This window comes from Hylaeus anthracinus, unplaced genomic scaffold (assembly GCF_026225885.1).
Source record: "Hylaeus anthracinus isolate JK02 unplaced genomic scaffold, UHH_iyHylAnth1.0_haploid 11982, whole genome shotgun sequence".
Classification (NCBI taxonomy): domain Eukaryota; kingdom Metazoa; phylum Arthropoda; class Insecta; order Hymenoptera; family Colletidae; genus Hylaeus; species Hylaeus anthracinus.
Window position 1 is genome coordinate 6,538,372 of NW_026534330.1, and position 19,855 is coordinate 6,558,226.

The 19,855-nt window shown below is 38.5% G+C and overlaps 2 protein-coding genes across 50 annotated transcripts in view; one reads left to right on the forward strand and one right to left on the reverse strand.

The window, feature by feature from the left end:
* The window catches only part of LOC128886338 (calcium-activated potassium channel slowpoke), a 113,157-nt gene extending 103,750 nt beyond the window's left edge, over positions 1–9,407 (forward strand). For 35 of the 49 annotated variants that reach the window (XM_054141089.1, XM_054141088.1, XM_054141097.1 and 32 more), the window contains 10 exons: positions 85–217; positions 971–1,030; positions 2,133–2,529; positions 2,835–3,018; positions 3,238–3,333; positions 3,404–3,540; positions 5,329–5,441; positions 5,553–5,714; positions 6,155–6,248; positions 6,480–9,407. In XM_054141089.1, coding sequence (XP_053997064.1) covers positions 85–217; positions 971–1,030; positions 2,133–2,529; positions 2,835–3,018; positions 3,238–3,333; positions 3,404–3,540; positions 5,329–5,441; positions 5,553–5,714; positions 6,155–6,248; positions 6,480–6,560 — 1,457 coding nt within the window. In that variant the 3' untranslated portion in view covers positions 6,561–9,407. The remainder of the gene's footprint in view (positions 1–84; positions 218–970; positions 1,031–2,132; positions 2,530–2,834; positions 3,019–3,237; positions 3,334–3,403; positions 3,541–5,328; positions 5,442–5,552; positions 5,715–6,154; positions 6,249–6,479) is intronic. The other 14 variants (XM_054141135.1, XM_054141134.1, XM_054141132.1 and 11 more) reach the window with 2 other exon arrangements.
* Positions 9,408–12,895: 3,488 nt separating this feature from the next.
* Positions 12,896–17,391, reverse strand: LOC128886349 (uncharacterized). The gene is made up of 2 exons (XM_054141153.1): positions 16,218–17,391; positions 12,896–14,206 (listed from the first exon to the last, which is right to left on the reverse strand). Exons 1-2 carry the CDS (start codon positions 17,066–17,068, stop codon positions 13,798–13,800), a joined length of 1,260 nt encoding a protein of 419 aa, XP_053997128.1. The 5' UTR covers positions 17,069–17,391; the 3' UTR covers positions 12,896–13,797.
* Positions 17,392–19,855: the final 2,464 nt, after the last annotated feature.

The window sequence follows — 19,855 nt, forward strand, 5'->3', positions numbered from 1 at the left end:
ATATCTGCAAAATTGAAAGGGTTATCCTGTCTCTAATTGACCAATCTGTGTACTAATACGAAGATGTTCTTTCTTGTTTTCCAGCCATGAGAAATCATCGTAATTCCGTTGGGATGACCATGATGAATTCGACGAAGCAGGTAAATAAGGTGAAACCGAACGTGAATCGAACGACGAACGACAGTTTATCAAGTCCGAATCAACCGTACAATCAAAGGTATTTAATTCCAAGTCTGATTACCTATCTGATAGATTCTCTCTTTGATATACAAATTTTTGTTATTGTTGCAAGACGTGCTACTGAACGAAAAGTTGGTGTTGCTAGTGTTTCATTGTGTTTGGATTTCACCGTAGAAGTTCTGAATAAATACTGACCTCTTCGTCTGTCCAATCTAGATGAAACATGCAATTCTTGCACCTAATTTCATGCACAATCTGTTTTTATCTATTTATTGAAGTACATCTTCACCCAGTACAATGATATCGTTTATGGAGCGCATACGTCTATGAACTACTTTGATTTCTATCTTCCATTATCAGCAGTTATTCTAAAAATTTGTCGTGAAGTAATTTTCGAAGCTATTAAAAAATACTATGAGATTTAGAATGTATTATTGAACAATTAACAGTATTTTCATCCCCACAAATAATTATGGAAGCCTATTTTTTATTTGTAAATTCTAAGATTAAGGAAAACAGTTTTCACAGCAAGGATTATTTATCAGGATTACTAAATTGCAATCATAGTCATTAAGCTAAAGGTACAACAGACTCATTATCAACACACCAGTGAATGGTTATTGCCAAATATCTCATCAATTTGTTTTAAAAATATTATGAGAACTATCATTATTCAAGCAGAAATATCGTAATCATCGTGAATATGTTCAAGACCATTTTGTCGCGAATCAATGGAAGATTTGTTCTATGCAAATACGAATCCAACGTTGCAAAATCCTTCTGATTCCAGATCGCAAGAGGAGTCTCCGTACCCTGGCTACCATCTCGCCTACGAAGTGAAAAAACTTATGTACGCTTTTTTTCGTTAACACTCTCGTATGTTGTGCCATAGTCGTTGTGATTCTATCTAGTTGTGCACTACTTACACGCGAGCGCTTGCTAGAGAATCGCATGGGAATGTACATTTTTGCAGGTCGTCGAGGTTTATCGATTTCAATTTTAATGAAGGGTAACATTAAGTAGCAATCATTATTGTGACATAAATAGTTATAACGTTGACAATTTTGAAATTTTTTAAATATTACGTGGTAGAAATATTTTAAAGGCTCTAAGCAACGAGAATAATAACATACAAACAAAATATACATGTCGAATTAAGTAACCACCTCCTTTTCGAAGTCGGTTAAAAAGAATCTAGTTTTTGTCCTATAAAGAATACCTGAATGATAGGTTCTTGAACTTGCAACTTGAAAGAACATTCGTCAATTCAAAGATACAAATTTTCTAATTTTAAGACATCGAGTGTCCTCTTCGTGTTATCAGAAGCGCAACTAGTAATCTTCTTGAAACATTCAGCTTTCCAATGATCCCACAAAAGAGATCTAAAGGGTGTTGGATCGAGTGATCTCGATTTGAAACTCGATACGACTACCTCATCCGATGCAACCGGTAGAAAACGTATCATTTAATGCGGTTCGAGCTGCAGGATGATAATTACCAGTAGCATCGAGACGTTCGAATCACATTACTTGCCTGATAGTGACGAAGCTCGTTTCGAGTGAAGTTCTTGTACCTACAGGGGGTGGAAACAATAATGTGGGCATTGTTACCGATCACACTGATCGATCAAGATACCTTTTCTGTAGATTTTCATGTTCTGTGTCATGTTTAGAAGATGAGTATCAGTGGAGCTGACCGTTAGCTGAGGATATTAATTCAAAAAGATTATTTTTCATTTATGTATAAGGGTTTTCTAAAAAGCACTTTGGCATTTTGATTATTAATGAAACAGAAATTAAATGTATCCAATTTTTGTTATTTTAAATGAAAGTACGCACCAGTTTTAATATTAATTAAAATATTCTAAAGTTCCTTTTGGAAGACCCTGGACTCCAATGTGTTTGGAGTTGGTTATTAACATCTTTGACGCCATGTTTTGATGCCCTTTTCAGGCCAACAAGCAGAGCTTCTGGCGGTACGAACGTAAACAATAACGGTGGTCTTCAAGTCGGAATCGCCGACGACCAGGCGAAAGACTTTGATTTCGAGAAGACCGAAATGAAGTACGATTCGACGGGCATGTTCCATTGGAGTCCATCCCGCAACCTCGAAGACTGCATACTGGATCGCAATCAGGCAGCCATGACGGTTCTGAATGGACACGTCGTCGTCTGCCTGTTCGCCGATCCCGACTCGCCCCTCATCGGACTGAGAAACCTCGTCATGCCATTACGAGCTTCCAATTTCCATTACCACGAGCTTAAACATGTAGTGATAGTTGGGTCTGTGGACTACATCCGCCGCGAGTGGAAAATGTTGCAGAATCTACCAAAGATATCGGTGCTAAACGTAAAGAACATTTCCTGGCCATTTAAACAACCCTACCGTCATTGAAATTTACATCGAGGCTTTACGATACTTCATTACGTCTCCTTCGGTTTATACACATTCGGCAACTTAACGCGGTACCACCAGTACATGTCAAGGTCGAACTAACCTTGGTAGTTTTAGTGTTAATTTGATCGCCGAAAGTTACGTTTCCCTTTAGAATATCTTTTATACTATCGTCAGTCTGTTAAGAAAATGAAATCACAATATGTTCGTATAGATAGAACAGAGCTACATTGTTCAAGTAAAATTGTTAATGTTCGCAGGGTTCACCACTAAGCAGAGCAGATTTGCGTGCCGTTAACGTCAATCTGTGCGACATGTGTTGCATCCTGTCGGCTAAAGTGCCTAGCAATGATGACCCCACCCTCGCCGACAAGGAGGCCATCCTCGCGTCCCTTAATATCAAGGCTATGACCTTCGACGACACGATTGGAGTGCTCAGCCAAGGTACACATAACACTCGCCAGACTATGTTCTGACACACCTTTCCATCATTTTTTACTAACTTAAATAAGTCTATACGATCGCTCGTCTTTCGGAAGTATATCATTTCACACGCCATCGAACAAATTCATCCTATCGATTCCACAGAAATAAAATTGATCGCGCCACATTTTATTTTAATTTGTTATATACACACAATGAAATCTTAAGTGGCAATTCCAGCGAATAATGAGCAAGGTAATTTGACCGCAGTTGGCAGCCCGATCGTTTTACAGCGACGAGGATCCGTTTATGGAGCGAACGTGCCAATGATAACAGGTATCGTAACTCAATCGAATCGTTTGCCTGTATGGAAGTTTGACGTGACTAATTCCTGTTTCCTTCTCAGAACTCGTAAACGATAGCAACGTGCAGTTCCTTGACCAGGACGACGACGACGATCCGGACACGGAACTCTACCTCACCCAACCCTTCGCTTGCGGTACTGCCTTTGCCGTCAGCGTATTAGATTCGTTAATGTCGACGGTTAGTGGTGTTAAAAAATCGATATATATATATATATATTACATAGACGATACATAATATACTCTATCAAATACTAAGCAAAACGATTCCACAGAACTCGCGACAATTTTTAATAATGTAGGAACACATTGGTGAATGGACAGGTAAATATGAAGGTAGACGAACACTCTGCTATAAAGACAGTAGTATACTTGCAGCTGAAATTAATTATACTGCACGACAATATTGTTTAGCAATGCTACGGTTAATTTTTATGACTGTCCGAGTGCGATGACAATTCAAACGTCTCGACGTGACTCGCAACGGGTAATTGAATGACTAACGTTGAAGTACGATACTGCGACCTTCTCAGCCTATTAGGATACGTCTACACTTGAACTGAACGGGGAGGTGAACCATCTGAAACCATTTTAACGTTTACTAGTGTTATTCTGCTAACCACGTATAACCCCACATGACTACGAAGTCGTCCCATTCTTTACATTTTTTGGAGTCTGATATAAACCTCTTATTAGTGTGATAAATTGTGATTTCGAAGTAATTGTATGACCTACAAACAACCTATTTATTATTTGTGGTTTTAAAACGATGATATGACACATAAACAATCTGTTTGAAACAATTATTTGATGTGTGATTACTTGTTTTAACAATTTTTTTTCTGATTATTCTTATAAAATTGTCACATTTACTGTATCCATATCGATATTTCCCATTCTAAACGAATGCTCTACACTCCTAACGATTACGCGGAAAAATCATATCAATCTTCGTTACATAAACTAAAGAGTATCGTAACTGAAAAACAGAACAAGATTTTGTTAATACATGAAATTTTACTATATTAAAGACTCATACATTTAGAGCATGTGATAACTTGAAAACTACATATCAATCGTGTATAATTAAAAATAAACTAGGGTGTACTGTACTTGATTCTTTTGGGAGCTACCAGCTTGCTTGTTTTGATATCTTCCAACTGTAATGGCAAAGGGTGATGTGGAAGCCGATGGGAGAGGCAGACGTGCATCACTACACTCACTCATGCTAAATCGGTGTACGTGCCAGTCTTTTAACGTGACAGACAGAAACCGACATCTGTCATCTGTGGTTCCGTCATTTTAACTGCTGCGAGTCCATCAGTGTGATATTACAGCCGAAACCTTAGAACGTCTAGTCCAAAACAGTGTCACGCGACTAATTGTCAGCCATAGCGTGACTGGAAGCCCGTTTCTAATCGTGGCGAACTATGTTTCAAGTGTGTTGAAACAAAAGCAGTTATCTCGTAATAAATAGGTGTACTTACTTTTTACCTGTACAAGAAGTTTTCCGAGGGTTAGCTCCAATTTTTATGCCAACAACATAGTTTAGGAAAAGGTGCTTTGTGCGTTTGGCATCATAACACAATTTAGGGAGAGAAACGCTCGATACTCAATAATAAATTGCTTCTAAAGTATTAATTTAAAAATAATAATTATGAATCACTGCAGTAGATGGTTCGTCTCAGCGTGGCCCTGAAGTGTAGACAAATTTTTACTTATACACAACACATTTATGCCAAGCATTTCCAAGCTCCCATGCTGCTCTTCGGCACAGTCATAAACACTCATTCGTACCCAATGCATTCAAAAGTCCATTTACCCAAATACAATAACATTTATTTTTTCTAGACGACACTATAACACCTTCCACACTTTGCAGACCTTACAACGATACATATTACTCCACGATTAAATATTATTAGTATCCGTATTAATTTTGCGTGTGTGGGTTATTTGTCAATTGCAGACATATTTTAACCAAAATGCGCTGACTTTGATCCGGTCGTTAATCACCGGTGGAGCAACGCCTGAGTTAGAATTAATCCTGGCTGAAGGGGCAGGTTTAAGAGGTGGTTACAGGTAAGTTGTAGCTGGCATCTTTTATCTCGTCATAACCCGTGTATATATATATGAATAATTTAATATAACTCCAACCGAAGTTTGTGTTCCTCAATGAATTGTTATTTCCAGTACGGCGGATAGCCTGGCCAATAGAGATCGTTGTCGAGTTGGTCAAATCGCGTTGTATGACGGGCCGTTGGCCCAGTATGGCGAAGGAGGCAAGTACGGTGACCTCTTTGTCGCGGCATTAAAGTCGTATGGAATGCTGTGCATTGGTCTGTACAGGTACAGGTACCGGACTTTTTTCCTTCTCTCGATGGTATTTATTGGATTTATTGTACATGAACATTGTACACGTTACATATTATATCTTGTCTCTGAAAGATTTTCTCATATGGCTGCCGCAATTGTTACACTGCCGTTAATTATCTTTTTACCGTGCCATTCTCGTACTTACTATGTGACTTTTGATTTTTTGCCGCATACTTTTACATTTTGCGTTTTTGCATCATGAAAAAGAAACGCCGATCGTAAGTTGCCTTCATCCAACAAATACCTATCATTTTTTACGATTGTCTTTGTGTCATCTGTTTGTTTAGCTTAGTCATTGTTGCCAGCATTTATTATTTAGTTTAGTTCTGTTCGTTCGTATTTGGTGTGTTTTAGTTTAGTCCATGGATTATTAACGTCCATTGCCCGATCAAACGCTAATATGCAAACGGATCTTTTAGGTTTCGAGACACGAGCTCGTCGTGCGATGCCTCGTCTAAGCGATACGTCATTACAAATCCACCGGATGACTTTACCTTATTACCCACAGATCAGGTACTCCATCATTTTTACAGACCTTTCTTATAGATTAATTATAATACTTCATAATTTGTTCTGAAAAATACGAAGTCTGGCTTCGCTATCGCATCTATTTTTAGACCCTTCGTCTTATAGCTACCTTGATTATATAACATAAAATAAGGAATCACGCTTAATTTAATTTTCGAACGACCCACAACGAAGTTGCAAATTATTAAAAGGATTGTTCTGTTTGCTAATCGACAGGTGTTCGTGCTAATGCAGTTCGATCCAGGTCTCGAATACAAGCCAAGCAGAGGAGCGAGAGGGAAGGACGACGCCTCCTGACTGTTGCTGTGTAGCGCCCTCACCGACGGACCTTATTCCTATATATAATCGTGCAAAAGGAAGCCATCATGCCGTCCGTCAACCCTACGGATCCATCTAATCTTCGTTGGCTGGCATTTTGGTACGACATCGCGTGTCCTCAACGAATTATCGCAAAACCCCGTCCATAGAGCAAGTCATCAGCACGTCCGTTTTCTCCGCTGGTCACGTGTTGCCAGCGATGTTACTCTCGCTAAATCGCAGCTGGATCAGTTTCCCTTCATAGTGTCCGCAGAATTCTTCGTTCCTTGTTACTCATCGCTGCGTGATTCGTTTTTTCTTTTACATCGTGACCGAACATTTTTACGTTGAGACGTGGTCGTAGCAAAGAGGAGACACAACCATCAGTGACGCGTGGGCGAAGAAGTCAAAAAAAAAAAAAAAACGAAGAAATGAAAATGAAGATCTGCGACGACGAGATAGAACACGGAAGAAAAAGAAATGAAATCGAAGGGAAACGGGAAGCGGCATGGTGAAAAAACGTGGTCCGAGGGTAGCTACACGTTACGCTCTTTAAATACTCGTAAGATATTAAAATATATCGTCCTCCGTTCCGCGAGGGCAATATACGGACTGAACGGCTTACCGTGAAGAGTAAAACTGTGTGATTAAATCCCCCTCCCCATCCCTTCAGAAATAAAGTAACAGAGGAGACGAGAAATAAATATAATACCTAAACAAACAAAAAATAAATAAATAAAATAAAAACAATGCGAAGCAAGCAGCTTAAAACCTTAAACGCTTGAGAACATCTTCAAGGCTGATCGCTGAGGAATTGTAATTCGCCTTTGCGACTTTAAAAGTATACCATCGCTGTAGCTCATTCAAGATAATGTAAATAGGTACAGAAGAGATGAATATATTGTCGTTCTACAGTAAACTGTATAAAAAAAAAAAGAAGACGATGACGATGGAGGATACACCCGCCGGAGGATACAGAAGAGATATGAAGAAAATTTATTCAGATCGATTCTCATCAAGACATTTTTTGTCCTTAAAACGTAAAATGCATTGTTCACTTCGCAGGGCAGAGTCGTGTGTTCGTCTCTCATATCGTGATTTTGTACCTTGCCTTGTCTGCAAAAGATATAAAGAAGAAAAAAATTAACGTATGCATATATGTACATGTATGTGTATACATGCATATGCAGGGTGGCCCCTGCAACTGCGACAGACTGCAACTCTTAGCTACGAGACAACCAAAACTGGTATAGGAAAGCATCGTACGATTTAGTAAAGTTTCCTTAAGAACTCTATGACATAACCTCATAACTCTATGACAAAGGTGCTGAAGCAAGACGACTATGGAGTACCTCAGAAGTTATTCCAATTCGTTCACGTTAGGATTTATCAAACATATGGATTTCAAAATTTCATTGTATCCTGTGTAATATTACCAGATTATTCAATACTTGCATTACAATCATTTCAATGATTTTATTTCATTTGAATTTGTATCGTAACCGAGCTGTATCGTCTTGCAGGTGAGAAGTCGATTTCCCTGATTCGTACGATGCGTTTCGCTGGTTTACTTCAATCTTAATGAAAAAAAGACTACGACTCGTTTCGGTTGCAAGGATCACCTTGTATAGATAGTTTTAGATCGTATCACTTGCAAATGATGTGCCGAGATATAATATAGAGTGCGTGTGAACGGGAGTGCGGGGCTACGTGTAACCTTTACCTCGTGTCTTGTGTTGTGGCTAAGGACAAAAAAATTTCAATCAAGTACTTTGTACAGGTTCTATACATAAACGTATATATATGTATTTATACAAGCGCATGTATATATATATTTATAATGTGTATATTTATACATATATATATACATGATAAAAAGACCCTTTTCCACACGACTTTGAGTATAAATCGACTATATATATATACACATATATATATATATATATATGAAAATTATAGGTATATATGCACATATGTGTGTATACATAGACACTCTCTCTTTTATATATTTTTGTGAAACTCACGTACGTGTATATACGAATGTACATATATACATACATTCATACACGTATACAGATATGTATGTATGCATGTATATCCATAATGTATATGTATACATACATGTATGTATATATACATATAAGGATGAATGGAAGTATACATACGTAAGGAAAATACACGGATACACCTATACACACGAATACTTCTTCGCTCTCGCTCTCTATCTCTTTCTCTATCTCTCTCTGTGGCACTCGCGCACCCTTTATATGCGCGTGTGCGTGCTGACACTAATTCGATATACGCACACGTACGAGAACGAAGTATGCCCGCGCACGGGCAGAGACCGGACGAAACTTTATTCGAATACAGCGATTTATTCGTGACGTTTATTCGATCCGAATTTGTATTCGTTCATCGTAAAAAAAAAAAATTTCATAAGCGGTTGTATGTAAACAGAAACGAATATTCCATTCTACGATTCAAGCTACGAGTTTCGTTCGCACGAGTAACGAATATATATCGCGTTCACGTTTTATTCGTTACTCGAATATTTTGGATCTGAAGTAGAGCGTTGCCCCGGTCTCTGATACACGTGCACGCATACACGGAAACAACACGGTCACAACGATACAAATTCACGGGCACACGCGCCTAAAAAAAAAAAAAAAAAACGACGACACCCGACGAAAACTAATGGATGGGACGAGGGATCGGACAAAACGGGAGCCAGGGGATGCGATTAGCGCGCGGCCGAACGACAATACACGGAACTGTGGGATGTGCAAACGCGTGAAAGAGGGGGGAAAACGACAAAGAGATCATAAAAAAGTAAATAAATAAATAAAAGTAGATGCGCGTGTCAACGACCAGCGCGACGCATCTACCGAAAACGAATACACACACGCACGTCGAAATTCGCGGCATTCGGCCGGATTTAAATCGAATTAAACAAACGAACAAAAAACAAAAACAAACAAAAAAAGAATTTGCGCAAAACGGGAAAAGGAGCGAATTTACAAAAGCGAGAACAAGGGAGGAATACAAGGTATGTAGCCTGTGGTAGACGCTGCCGTGTATCGCGATGTAAACGAGTCGCCGCCGCCACCGCCAGTTGCTGCTGATTGCAATATTCATGTGCACTATTCACTGCCACTGCAGTTCGTGTTTTATCGTTGTATATAACTTTCTATGTACGGGCTCGATTATGGCGAGAAGGGCTCTTGTCGAGTGCAAAGAGAAGGCGCAGCGTCAGCCGCACAAAATGTCGTCCGTACTCCTGTTCTCTAGACTCTTTTTCATTTCTTTTTTCTCTTTTCATTTATTATTTCTTCATTTCATTTGATTTTCTCACAAATTTGTATCGGTTCGGTTTCTCTCCTTCGTTTGGCGATGTAAGATTAATAAGAATGCGTTCCTGTTAACCACTGCGTATCCAGGACGAAGGCGTCGATAAAGACAAAAGACAACGCTTTTCGTCGCGATTAAATTCGTTTCAACCCTTTCGTCTGGGGGTTTGACGAAACGGTTGTAATTTCGTTCATGTGAGTGTAAATGCTTGAAAGTTTTATACAGATTGATTCTGATCGCGATCAATTATCGATTACGAGGAAATCGCGACGAGCGAGACACGTTCGAGCCGTTAGAAACTTCAAACGTGTACCTTTCATACATTCGCGGCGAGCAAGGTATTCCTTTGATCAATGCACTTTGTGATTAGAGAATATTTTCCTTTGTTTGATACGTCCGTTTTTTGATTGACACGTGCGATTATCCGTCGATCGGTGCAGTTAGTTTAGGTGTATTATACATTCGTAGTATTGCTGGGTTTATTTCGAATCTATTGAAAAGACAACCAACCGAGGTAGAATTTCGTTGGAATAAAATAGGAGATTGATTTTACGTGAGATAGATTAGAATATTAGAAATATTTATTTGAGACGCTGTAATTAAAATAATTTTAAAGATCATTATTCGACACGCATTGCTCGTTACAAGTATTATTTGATAAGGAAGTTAAAAGTTACTAAACGAATATGCGTCTATGTCTAAAGCGTTTGTTTTGCTTTGTCTAATAAGAAATGTGACATTTAACGAAAAACTGCTTTGTGTATTTGTGCACATTCGCGTATGCGACGTCTATGTATAGATTTGTTTAAATGTTACGAAATATCGATTGTGTACGAATTTGCGAAGATAATATTCCAAAAACGTTTCTTTGCACGTACAATTAGGAATCGTTCTGTGTGTTTATTAAAAGCAACGCGCTTCAAATATTTATTTTAGATCTGCAGAGTCAAATAAATATTTCAGACTAGTTTTTATTCGCAACACGTAGACAGAAAATATCATTTCACATTGATCATGGTGAATTCGGTCTAGGATATATGCAGACTATGTAAAAAGTTCTACGTTTCGAATATCAATTTAGTCCAGCACTGCTACTGTGACAGCGTTCGAACTATCGATACCAAATCTCGCTGAAATTCGAGGAATTAAAGGATAGAAGGCGTTCTATCCCATACTTTGACGCTGTAAACTGAAAGCAGCCCACGAGTGATCGTGGAAATCGAGAATCTTTTTTTTTTTAACGAAACAATAGCAAATCATTTATATGGAATTTCGTTGCAGGGATCAGATTCTCTTTTTCCTACTTTTCGTTTACTGATCATTGATTAGGAATGAAGAAAGTAAGAGTTCCACGTGATATATTTACAATTGATAGAAAAACACAAATGGTGGAGTCAACGAAAGACCTGATACGAAAGATTTTTTGTTGAGAATCAGAGAAATCCTTTACTGTCTTGGTTGGTGCTTTGGAGCCTGATAGTTTAATGTCATTCGATGAAAGTACCGATAGAACCGAGCTTAACGCATAAATTCTTGTATTTATGAGTGTTATATCGACGAAATGATCGTTAGGTATTCATTGATGTTCGTTATTGGTAGTATAAAATTAGTAACGTTAATTGGCATCCAGGAAATCATAATACGTTTCGAATACGTCAGTACCCAAGACGGTAAAGGTTATATAGATATAGCGACTTCTCGACAACAGTCGCAATTTTATTACAAAAATTGAGTCTCTGTATCTTGATTCGAGCGTACTGCTTGACAAGGATATTGAGATAAAGTAACAACAGTCACCATAATCAAGTCGAGACTTTCGTTGACATTATCCTAGTAATCGCTAAAATCAACAAATTGGTATTCGTGGGAAAAGGAATGACTGAAAATTCAAATCGAAATTTTGTTTCTTTTATAAAATTAGATTTTACGAGGCGTAAAGAAGAAGAATTCACGTACTACTAAAAAAAAGACAAGTGTGTTCATAGTAAGAGGTTAATTTAATTTTCGTGAAATTGTTTGGCGTAGCCAAGATTTAGAATCGTGTGAAAGACTAGAAAATTCACGATGACCCTGCCTCGCCTTGCTGCGTTATATAAGAAACAAAAATTCGCGCGTTAAATTTTTGCGGAAATGGTGCATCATGTGAAAAAACGAAACCAAAAAAAAAAAAATATATATGAAATTTGTCGGAGCCTTGTGTAGAATTTTAGATGATCGATCGAGATTTGCGTCGCGTGGAACCGGCCAGGCGATAGAATTTTACTCGGTAAAATGCGTGAATGTTCCTAAAATTCGATATGTCTCCCCATTCGTGCCGTTCTTTCTTTTCTTACTTTCGTTCGTTTCTCATTTCTTTTTCGTTCGTTTACTCAACAATATCAGATCGTAAACGAGTTACCACGCCCGTTTACGCGTTACGATAACAAACAAAACGGTGAGAATCAACGATCGTTCTTTACAACATGATTTGTTTCACTCTCTGGACGGGAAACTCGTGCCTAGCTGCTCGCAAGATACAAATTGTTCATGCACTCTCTTTAATAATTAAATCATGCACCGATTCAATCGATATCATCCCCCTCCCCCTCCCACCCCCCGTAATCGTATTCTCATGCGTCGCACGAATACACTCGGCGCGTTTGTGTGTATGTGGAACGTGTGTATCTAAACGAAGTATATATATATATATAAAATTAACGATAATGAAACCCACAAAATGAACAAAAAAAAGAAAAAACAAACAAACAAATGAAAATGAAGATGAAGAACAAAAGAAATCGAACGAAATACTAAAATAATTTGCAATAAATATGAGAATTATAAAATGTATAAAGAGAAGAAAATTAAGGCACGCTGAGCGTACGCCACCTTCGATGCCTCATTGACCTCATCTAATGCTTTTTTATCTGTACATTTACAATTTGTGTACCAATGAGGAACGTTGTTTAATCATGTTGTTGATGTTATTGTTAAAGAATGAGATTCAATATTGTACATAACTATATATTCATTATAATTGATGATATAAATAATTATATACATAAAAGTAAACTCCAGAGCCCCCTTATGCCTCACATTTCAACGAGCGGATTCACGTCATTTTTTAATAAAAACAAACAGGTACTTTACAAGCATGGCTTGGGGAGGATGAGACTGGCAGCGTGGGAACGCGAAACTGCAATTTTCGATGTGCAATTTTCGTTTGTGATTATCTCTTTTAGATAGTCGAACAAGTCTTTCTTCACTGTTGCAGTCGTCGTTCATCCCACGCTGACGGAGTAATCCATGTCCTCATGATTTTGAATTCGTTGTACTCGTAGCGTTTATAGTGATTATTTTTAATTACCAATTCATACTCCCATTTTTGTTACTACAATTTGCAAGTAAGTATAGACAATATTATGCTACGCGCATGTGAGTTTAAAGTATTTTAAGTAATGATTGGACAATATTTTTATTATCGAGCCACTGTCCTCGACAGATAACAATAGCATCGCTGTTGTATACTCAACGACGGCTGGATACATAAAACTCAACGATGGACCGAAATTTTTTCACTATAAATTCCTAAATGTGCAACGCGAAAAATTCTTGCTCATCTAAAATTTAATATTAACGTAGACATGACCTCTACAAGGAAATCTAATAAAAAATAAGACTACAAGAACACAGGGACCTCTAAGGATCCAATCCTATCGCATTCTCTAAATGTTGAACGCAACAGGCTGCTTCTTATCACGATTACTATTATTCCACTGCAAAATAGTCTGGGACTATTTAGACCGCCTCTCGCTGTGCTCATCGCTCACGTTTCAAGTTAGCGATTAAGATCGGTATATCGCATCTCTGATATCTACACTCAAAACAAGTCCCAAAATTCGTAACGGTTTTATCCAGCCACGTGGTCGTATAGCTCCAGAAGTGCATCCAGCATCCTGGCCCGATATTCAGGCACGCTCTTCAGCTGCTCGCAGATTAGGGGCGTTCTGTCCACGTAGAGGATGTTCTCCAAGAGGTGTGGCTCGTCGGCGAAGTACTTGCTGGCCGCGCTGGGTTCCAGTAGCATGATGGGTATATTCAGAACTCCGTGAATCATGCACATGAGTCGCAGGTCTTCGACAGTTCCGATGAACTCGTCCCACGGGAATACTTGGGAAATATCTAGGTTGGCTTCGCGCAGAGCATCCGCCATTGATTCGTGGTAGATTTTGAATAATTCTTCGCCGCGTTCCTCGCGCTGCTGTCGAGTCGTTGTGAATTGGAGAAAGCAGAGAATGTCGTGTGCAGGTGGGTTGTATCTAAAAGAGACAACGGTTTGTGTAGAGTTTGGTTTGTGTGGGTGTAAATCGTGCTTTGTGATTTGTTTTCAGATTCATTAGCGTTTCATGGTTAATGGATGTTATTGATATCGAACAGTAAATAGATTGACGCGTAGCTATTACTCTTCTGACCCTTCTCAAAATATCTGTCTGAGAACTTCATGAAGGACGCGATTTGTTGCTTAATGACGGAAGAATGCTATCGTTTGTCTGCAAAACTGTATTCTAGTCTAAACAAGCAGATAATTGATCGCCGGAAGAACTGTACGGCAAGACGACGATGCTCGATACTTTGTGGTTTATTGAGAAAGGATAGTTTGTAAACTGCTCTTGCATTCTGAAGAATATTTCATGCGTGACAAAATTTGCGATGTGCACGTTTCGTGTTATGTTATATCCGAGGAATGTTCTTTTAACATGAAAATATTCAATTTCCAATGAAACACGTAAACAGAGATACAATGAAAATTCGTTTCTATAAAAACGAAAGTTTTGTCCATTTACTGAAACCTTCTTTAACTTTTTGAAGTTAGGTGGGTTAAAAACTATCCCACCTTTTGCTTAGTTTTATTATATTATTTAAAGTTTTTCATTCATGTGGCAATACTACGAACTAACACTAAAAGTGCAATAAGTGGAATCAGAAATCTATACAAGTCAAAACGCGTGCAAAAATCTTGCAGAATGATCAACGACGTAAGCCAAATAAGGCTGACTTATGCCGAATAAGATTCTTTCCAAAATTTTCCACCCTAAAATATCTATAAATATAATAAATTTTAATTAGAAAATTTTTGTAACGTCGTTGCGAAGCTTCAAAACTATGAGAAGGATCGTTCAACTCGGAACACCTACATGTAAACATGTATCTGTCGCTGATAGCTTTGAAAAAAAAAAAAAAACACTGCGGTGGCGCCATTTCAGCCGCAGATATGGAAAGGCGTGTGTAATGTGTGATAGGAAAGTTTGTACGCAGATTTATGTAGGGAAAAAGGAGAACTAGTCGGTCGAGACAGAATGAAACCAGAAATCTTAGCAACGGGAAATAAGAAGACGTGGAAGGTACAGGGGGAACAAGGAAGGACGCAACAAAGATAACCGAAGTATTGCTTGATACAATCGCGAAGAAACGTGGCAGATAGGAGTGGAAACTTGTGCATGACACATGGCAATTAACAGGCGACATCTGGCAGCTATAATAATAAAAAAAAAAAAAACAGGATAGTAGCCGATATGACAGCGACCACGCTAAATGAATATAGCAAATAAAGAGGGACAATAGGTTAGGGAAGAAACAAAGACAAAAGATACTAAAAGAAGACGATGAACTCGTGCTCAGCAGATAGGAAGGGAAAGTGGCAGCGAATCATTGGGCTCATTATATGCGATTAGAAGTCGAGAGAAAATCGATTAGAAGAAGTAGGAGAATATTCTAGAAACCTAAGGTCACCTTAGTGACAGATCATCGATGCCGATCATTTTCTTGAAACTGCAAGCAGAGTTAGGTATGCTTCTGCCCTGACTTCCTTCTATGTTTACGTTGTTATATTATAATACTTCTTAAATTTACGTTATGTTATATCTTAAGGTAAGCTGTGGCTTCGAAACTTCAATGCTTAGGAGTTAAATTAACCGCTTTCTTAGCATTCTATTGTCACGGATGCTAAGCTTAGATTGACTTCGAAGATGTAGCTCGTGATTCGTGTAGATTCGTGATCGCAAACTAACTTGAGATTTGAGAATCAGGTCACCTTCGCCTCACCGACAATCATTTTATTGGCACTTCTAGTTCCAAAGAAATGAAACCTAAACAAACATTACTGCTGGTTGATTTGCTGCGTCGAACCTAGTGGTAACCGAGAGTCGCCTCTCAAGTGCAAGGGGTGAATATAACATAAAATTTTGGAAAGGAATGCGAGCTATACTTTACGTAAACTTCGAAATGCATGTTACAATTAGGTACCAACTGTCATATTCCTTGGACTCTTACCTGACCAGTTGAAAATCGATGAGACAGCACTCCACAGGTTTATCCTCCTCATCATATTTGAACAAAATGTTATTCGCCCACAAGTCTCCATGACAAAGAACGTTTTTATGCTTGGAGGATGGCAACAGTTTCCCCGCGTGATCAGCAGACAAGTCAATCATCTTCTTCTTGAATTGTTCTCTCTGATCCTCGCTCAGCTCAGTCATCTCATCCACCATGGAAACGATGCCCTTCACAGCAGCCTCGAACATCGCTTTCGAACGGCCATCTTTGAGAGGCCAGAGAGTCTCCTGCATGCAATGGGAGAACTCTTCGTGCAGATTTTTCTGGTATACCTCCTCGAAGATGAAGGACTTGGCGTGGAACTTGGCAATAGTCTTCATGAAGATCTTGCAGTGTTCGAGATCAAACGGTTTGAACTTGTCCGTCATTTCGTAGCCGCTGTTGGCCATGTCCTCCAAGACTATCACGTCGTTCTCCACACCGAGGAAGCACTCTGGGATGCATCTTTTGTCGGGTCCGTCTAACACTTCAGGGAAGACAGTAGTATAAAGAGCGACTTCTTTCTTGAAACTACCGTATTGCTGGATAAAGTCATACTGAGGGCTGGTGGTCGGTGGCGGTATTTTCGTGAAGAAATTAATATTCTTCGTCTCCAAGGGCGACTGCGGACACGCCACGGTAGCCTTTAGCGTGAAATACTGGCCCATGTAGCCGTTCACCTTGTCTATGGGCACGACTTCGTAAGTGATCAGCGAGAAATCCTCCATGGAGTCCTTATGGAGCTTTTTGCGAATTATCTCAAAGCACTCCTCGTCTTTGAGGATTTGTTGCGTACTGAGGTTACGCATCGTGTCTATTCGTTTCGTTCTTCGACTAATTATAATTTCGTTTTAACAGAGCGGGTAAAAATTGTTGAAAGGTACGTAGATTGGATCGTGGACTTCTCGTGGAATTCTCTTGCTTTTGGACCGGATTGCTCGATTTTCTCCGCTTCTCCTTTTTTAAATACGTCCGCCAGTCACGGGACAATATATCCTTCGATTTTACGACCCTCGCGTAGTTAATCACCGCGAAAAACAAGTAATCAATGTCCGTAGATGATGTACGAGTGCGTAATCGATTGTTTCCGTTACGGTGATCGGGATCTTGAGAACCTCGCGCTGCGGACGATGCCTGGATGGAATATTGGCCTGTTCAAGATCAAGATACCTTTATACGTTCGCGAAGAATCGCGTCACGTGTACGTTACAGAGGATGAATTATAGCGCGAACACGTGTGGCGTTATTTTCTCCTTTATTGACTTTGATTGAGGCTAATATTAGACGCATAAACGGATCTGATGGTTTCTCATTGACATTATTCGTATGAATCGATAGGGGACACACGCACACTGGATAGGGGTGTTGATAATGCTGGAACGATGGGACAGTGTGCTTGTTGTGTTCCGATGAATAAATAGATATAACTGGGCGTCGTTGTCGCATATTTCGACAACGTAACGAGACAGTCACGTGCTGAACGTGACGACGATCTAGTCAATCTCTCCTCGCGCTCCTTCAGACCGGTCACGTGAGACGGTTCGTAAATTTTCTTTTGTGAGACGATGATGGGAACACCGTTTTCGAAGGGATCGAGTGATGAGGCTCCGATGGGTGAGTAACTTTGTTGAGTGAATATTTTAATGTTTGTGTAATCCAGGGAGGAAGAAATAGAATATAAAGTGTATAGAAAAGTACTTTATTTAAAGTTTCAAAAAACAAACTGTATATATTTTGCAACCATTTTTGTTTGATAATATAGTACCAGAAATTAATTACTAAAATAAAAAAAAAAAACATAACCAAATAGAAAGAAATCATGGAAAATATTATATTTGTTAAATTGCTCAAAATGTTGAATTAAAAAATGAAGGAACTACGACAATACAAAACTGTATTTATTTCGATTCTGACTCAAAACTGATCAAAACTGTATAATGTATTTCACAGGTGTCTACACTATCTTGTCCATCCTCTGTGCTACAGTAAAACTTCAAGTATGTAAATGTTTTAGCGATCTAATCATTCGAAACAGTTCATTTCTTTCATATTGGTTTCGTTTTCTTCTTTGGCGCTTGTATAGTAATCACTTTTCATCCTCGGTTACTGTGCGCTTTAAAAATAGCTCGCTTATGTCGCGATTAGGGAACACGGTGCACGCTGCCATAATGATTCAGGCGATCGCGCTCGATCACCGCGCGTGGTACCCAAATGGCCACTTTCGATACCAATGCAAGTATTTTTAAACCGTCGTTGATACTTTGAAAGTTTGGAATTTTTAATTCACTTGAAACTTTGCGTACCTAAATACTTCTAGTAAAAAGGTAGTAAAGCAATAATTACCAATCTCATTCTACCAATCAATAATAAAGCTTTCATAACACTAATATTATTTTAAAAAATTAGACTAGTGCTAAGCTCAGACAGAGATCGACACTGGGTATGTGAATCTTATTATTTAAACAAATTAATAATTTTCGCAAAATCTGCATTACCTACATTAACACTACAAATAGAAATATACGTAATTATATGTGATAACGGTAAGATCATTTCAATCTGCGTTTTTAGTAAACGTTACCAACGCTAAAATAAATGTTCAAATTCCGATAGTTTTCATGTGGAATATCACCAGATATACAGACAATCTTATCGTGTCGATACATACTTAATGACTCCTTTAGAAGACACACTTATCATTAATGAATACGAAGATTCAGAAAACTGCAACGACAATTCCTTGTTAATTGAAATGTCACTGGAGTGATTTCTCGAGATGAATGCCAGCAATTTTCCGCTTGACATTGCTAGTTAGTGAGTTGAGTGTCAAACCTTTATTCTCTTCGCCATCGAAACGAGTGTCTATTAATCCGACCTTTCCATTTCTGCTGAAAGGACGACCACTTTGCACCAATTAGGTTCTGTTAACAACTTAACTGTATCTTATCATAGTATTAAAAATGCAACCGAAACTCAAGAATATTATGCAAATTCTTCACAACGAAAATTTTATTTTATTTTACATTTCTATACATTCTAAATTCACTCTGAAAGGGTGTTTCGCCTTTTCAACTGTTTTTAACACCATTGAAACGTGATTTGGTTTACGAGTGTCTTATTTCCACAAAACTTCAACCTTTGGGAAATTATCTAAATTATTTGGAATTTATATAAGTTATATTTCGGATGAGTTATCCGAATTGTCGCTTCCACTAAATTCCAACGGGAATTTTTAACCCTTAGTCCACGTTCCATTGAACTTGTAGAAAAAGCAATCGTGAATAGCGAGAAGAAGAAAAAAAATGAAAATTACATTAGCCGTAATACTTTCTTGCCTGAGTAATAAAAGAGTCGAGAAGCATTGAATCGTTTCGCAAAGTACATTTTCTCGCGAAAGCGTTTCACAGCGGCGATAAATAAAGAAATAAGCTACTGACAACGTGATCAGCGACTATCCGTTTCAACAATTAATTGATTCACACACGAAGCTGCGATATCTGGGTACTAAATATAAGTATTAACCGACTTTTTTCGTTTTATTGTACTCTACCACAACTGCTCCATGTCGTCGTGGTCTTACGACAATTGACTCGTTA

Excerpts from the sequence above, each read along its gene's own strand:
- LOC128886349 (XM_054141153.1), bottom strand. The coding sequence starts at position 17,068 with ATGCGTAACCTCAGTACGCAACAAATCCTCAAAGACGAGGAGTGCTTT. Across the intron at positions 14,207-16,217 it reads ATCGATTTTCAACTGGTCAG|ATACAACCCACCTGCACACG; the intron begins GTAAGAGTCCAA and ends TGTCTCTTTTAG.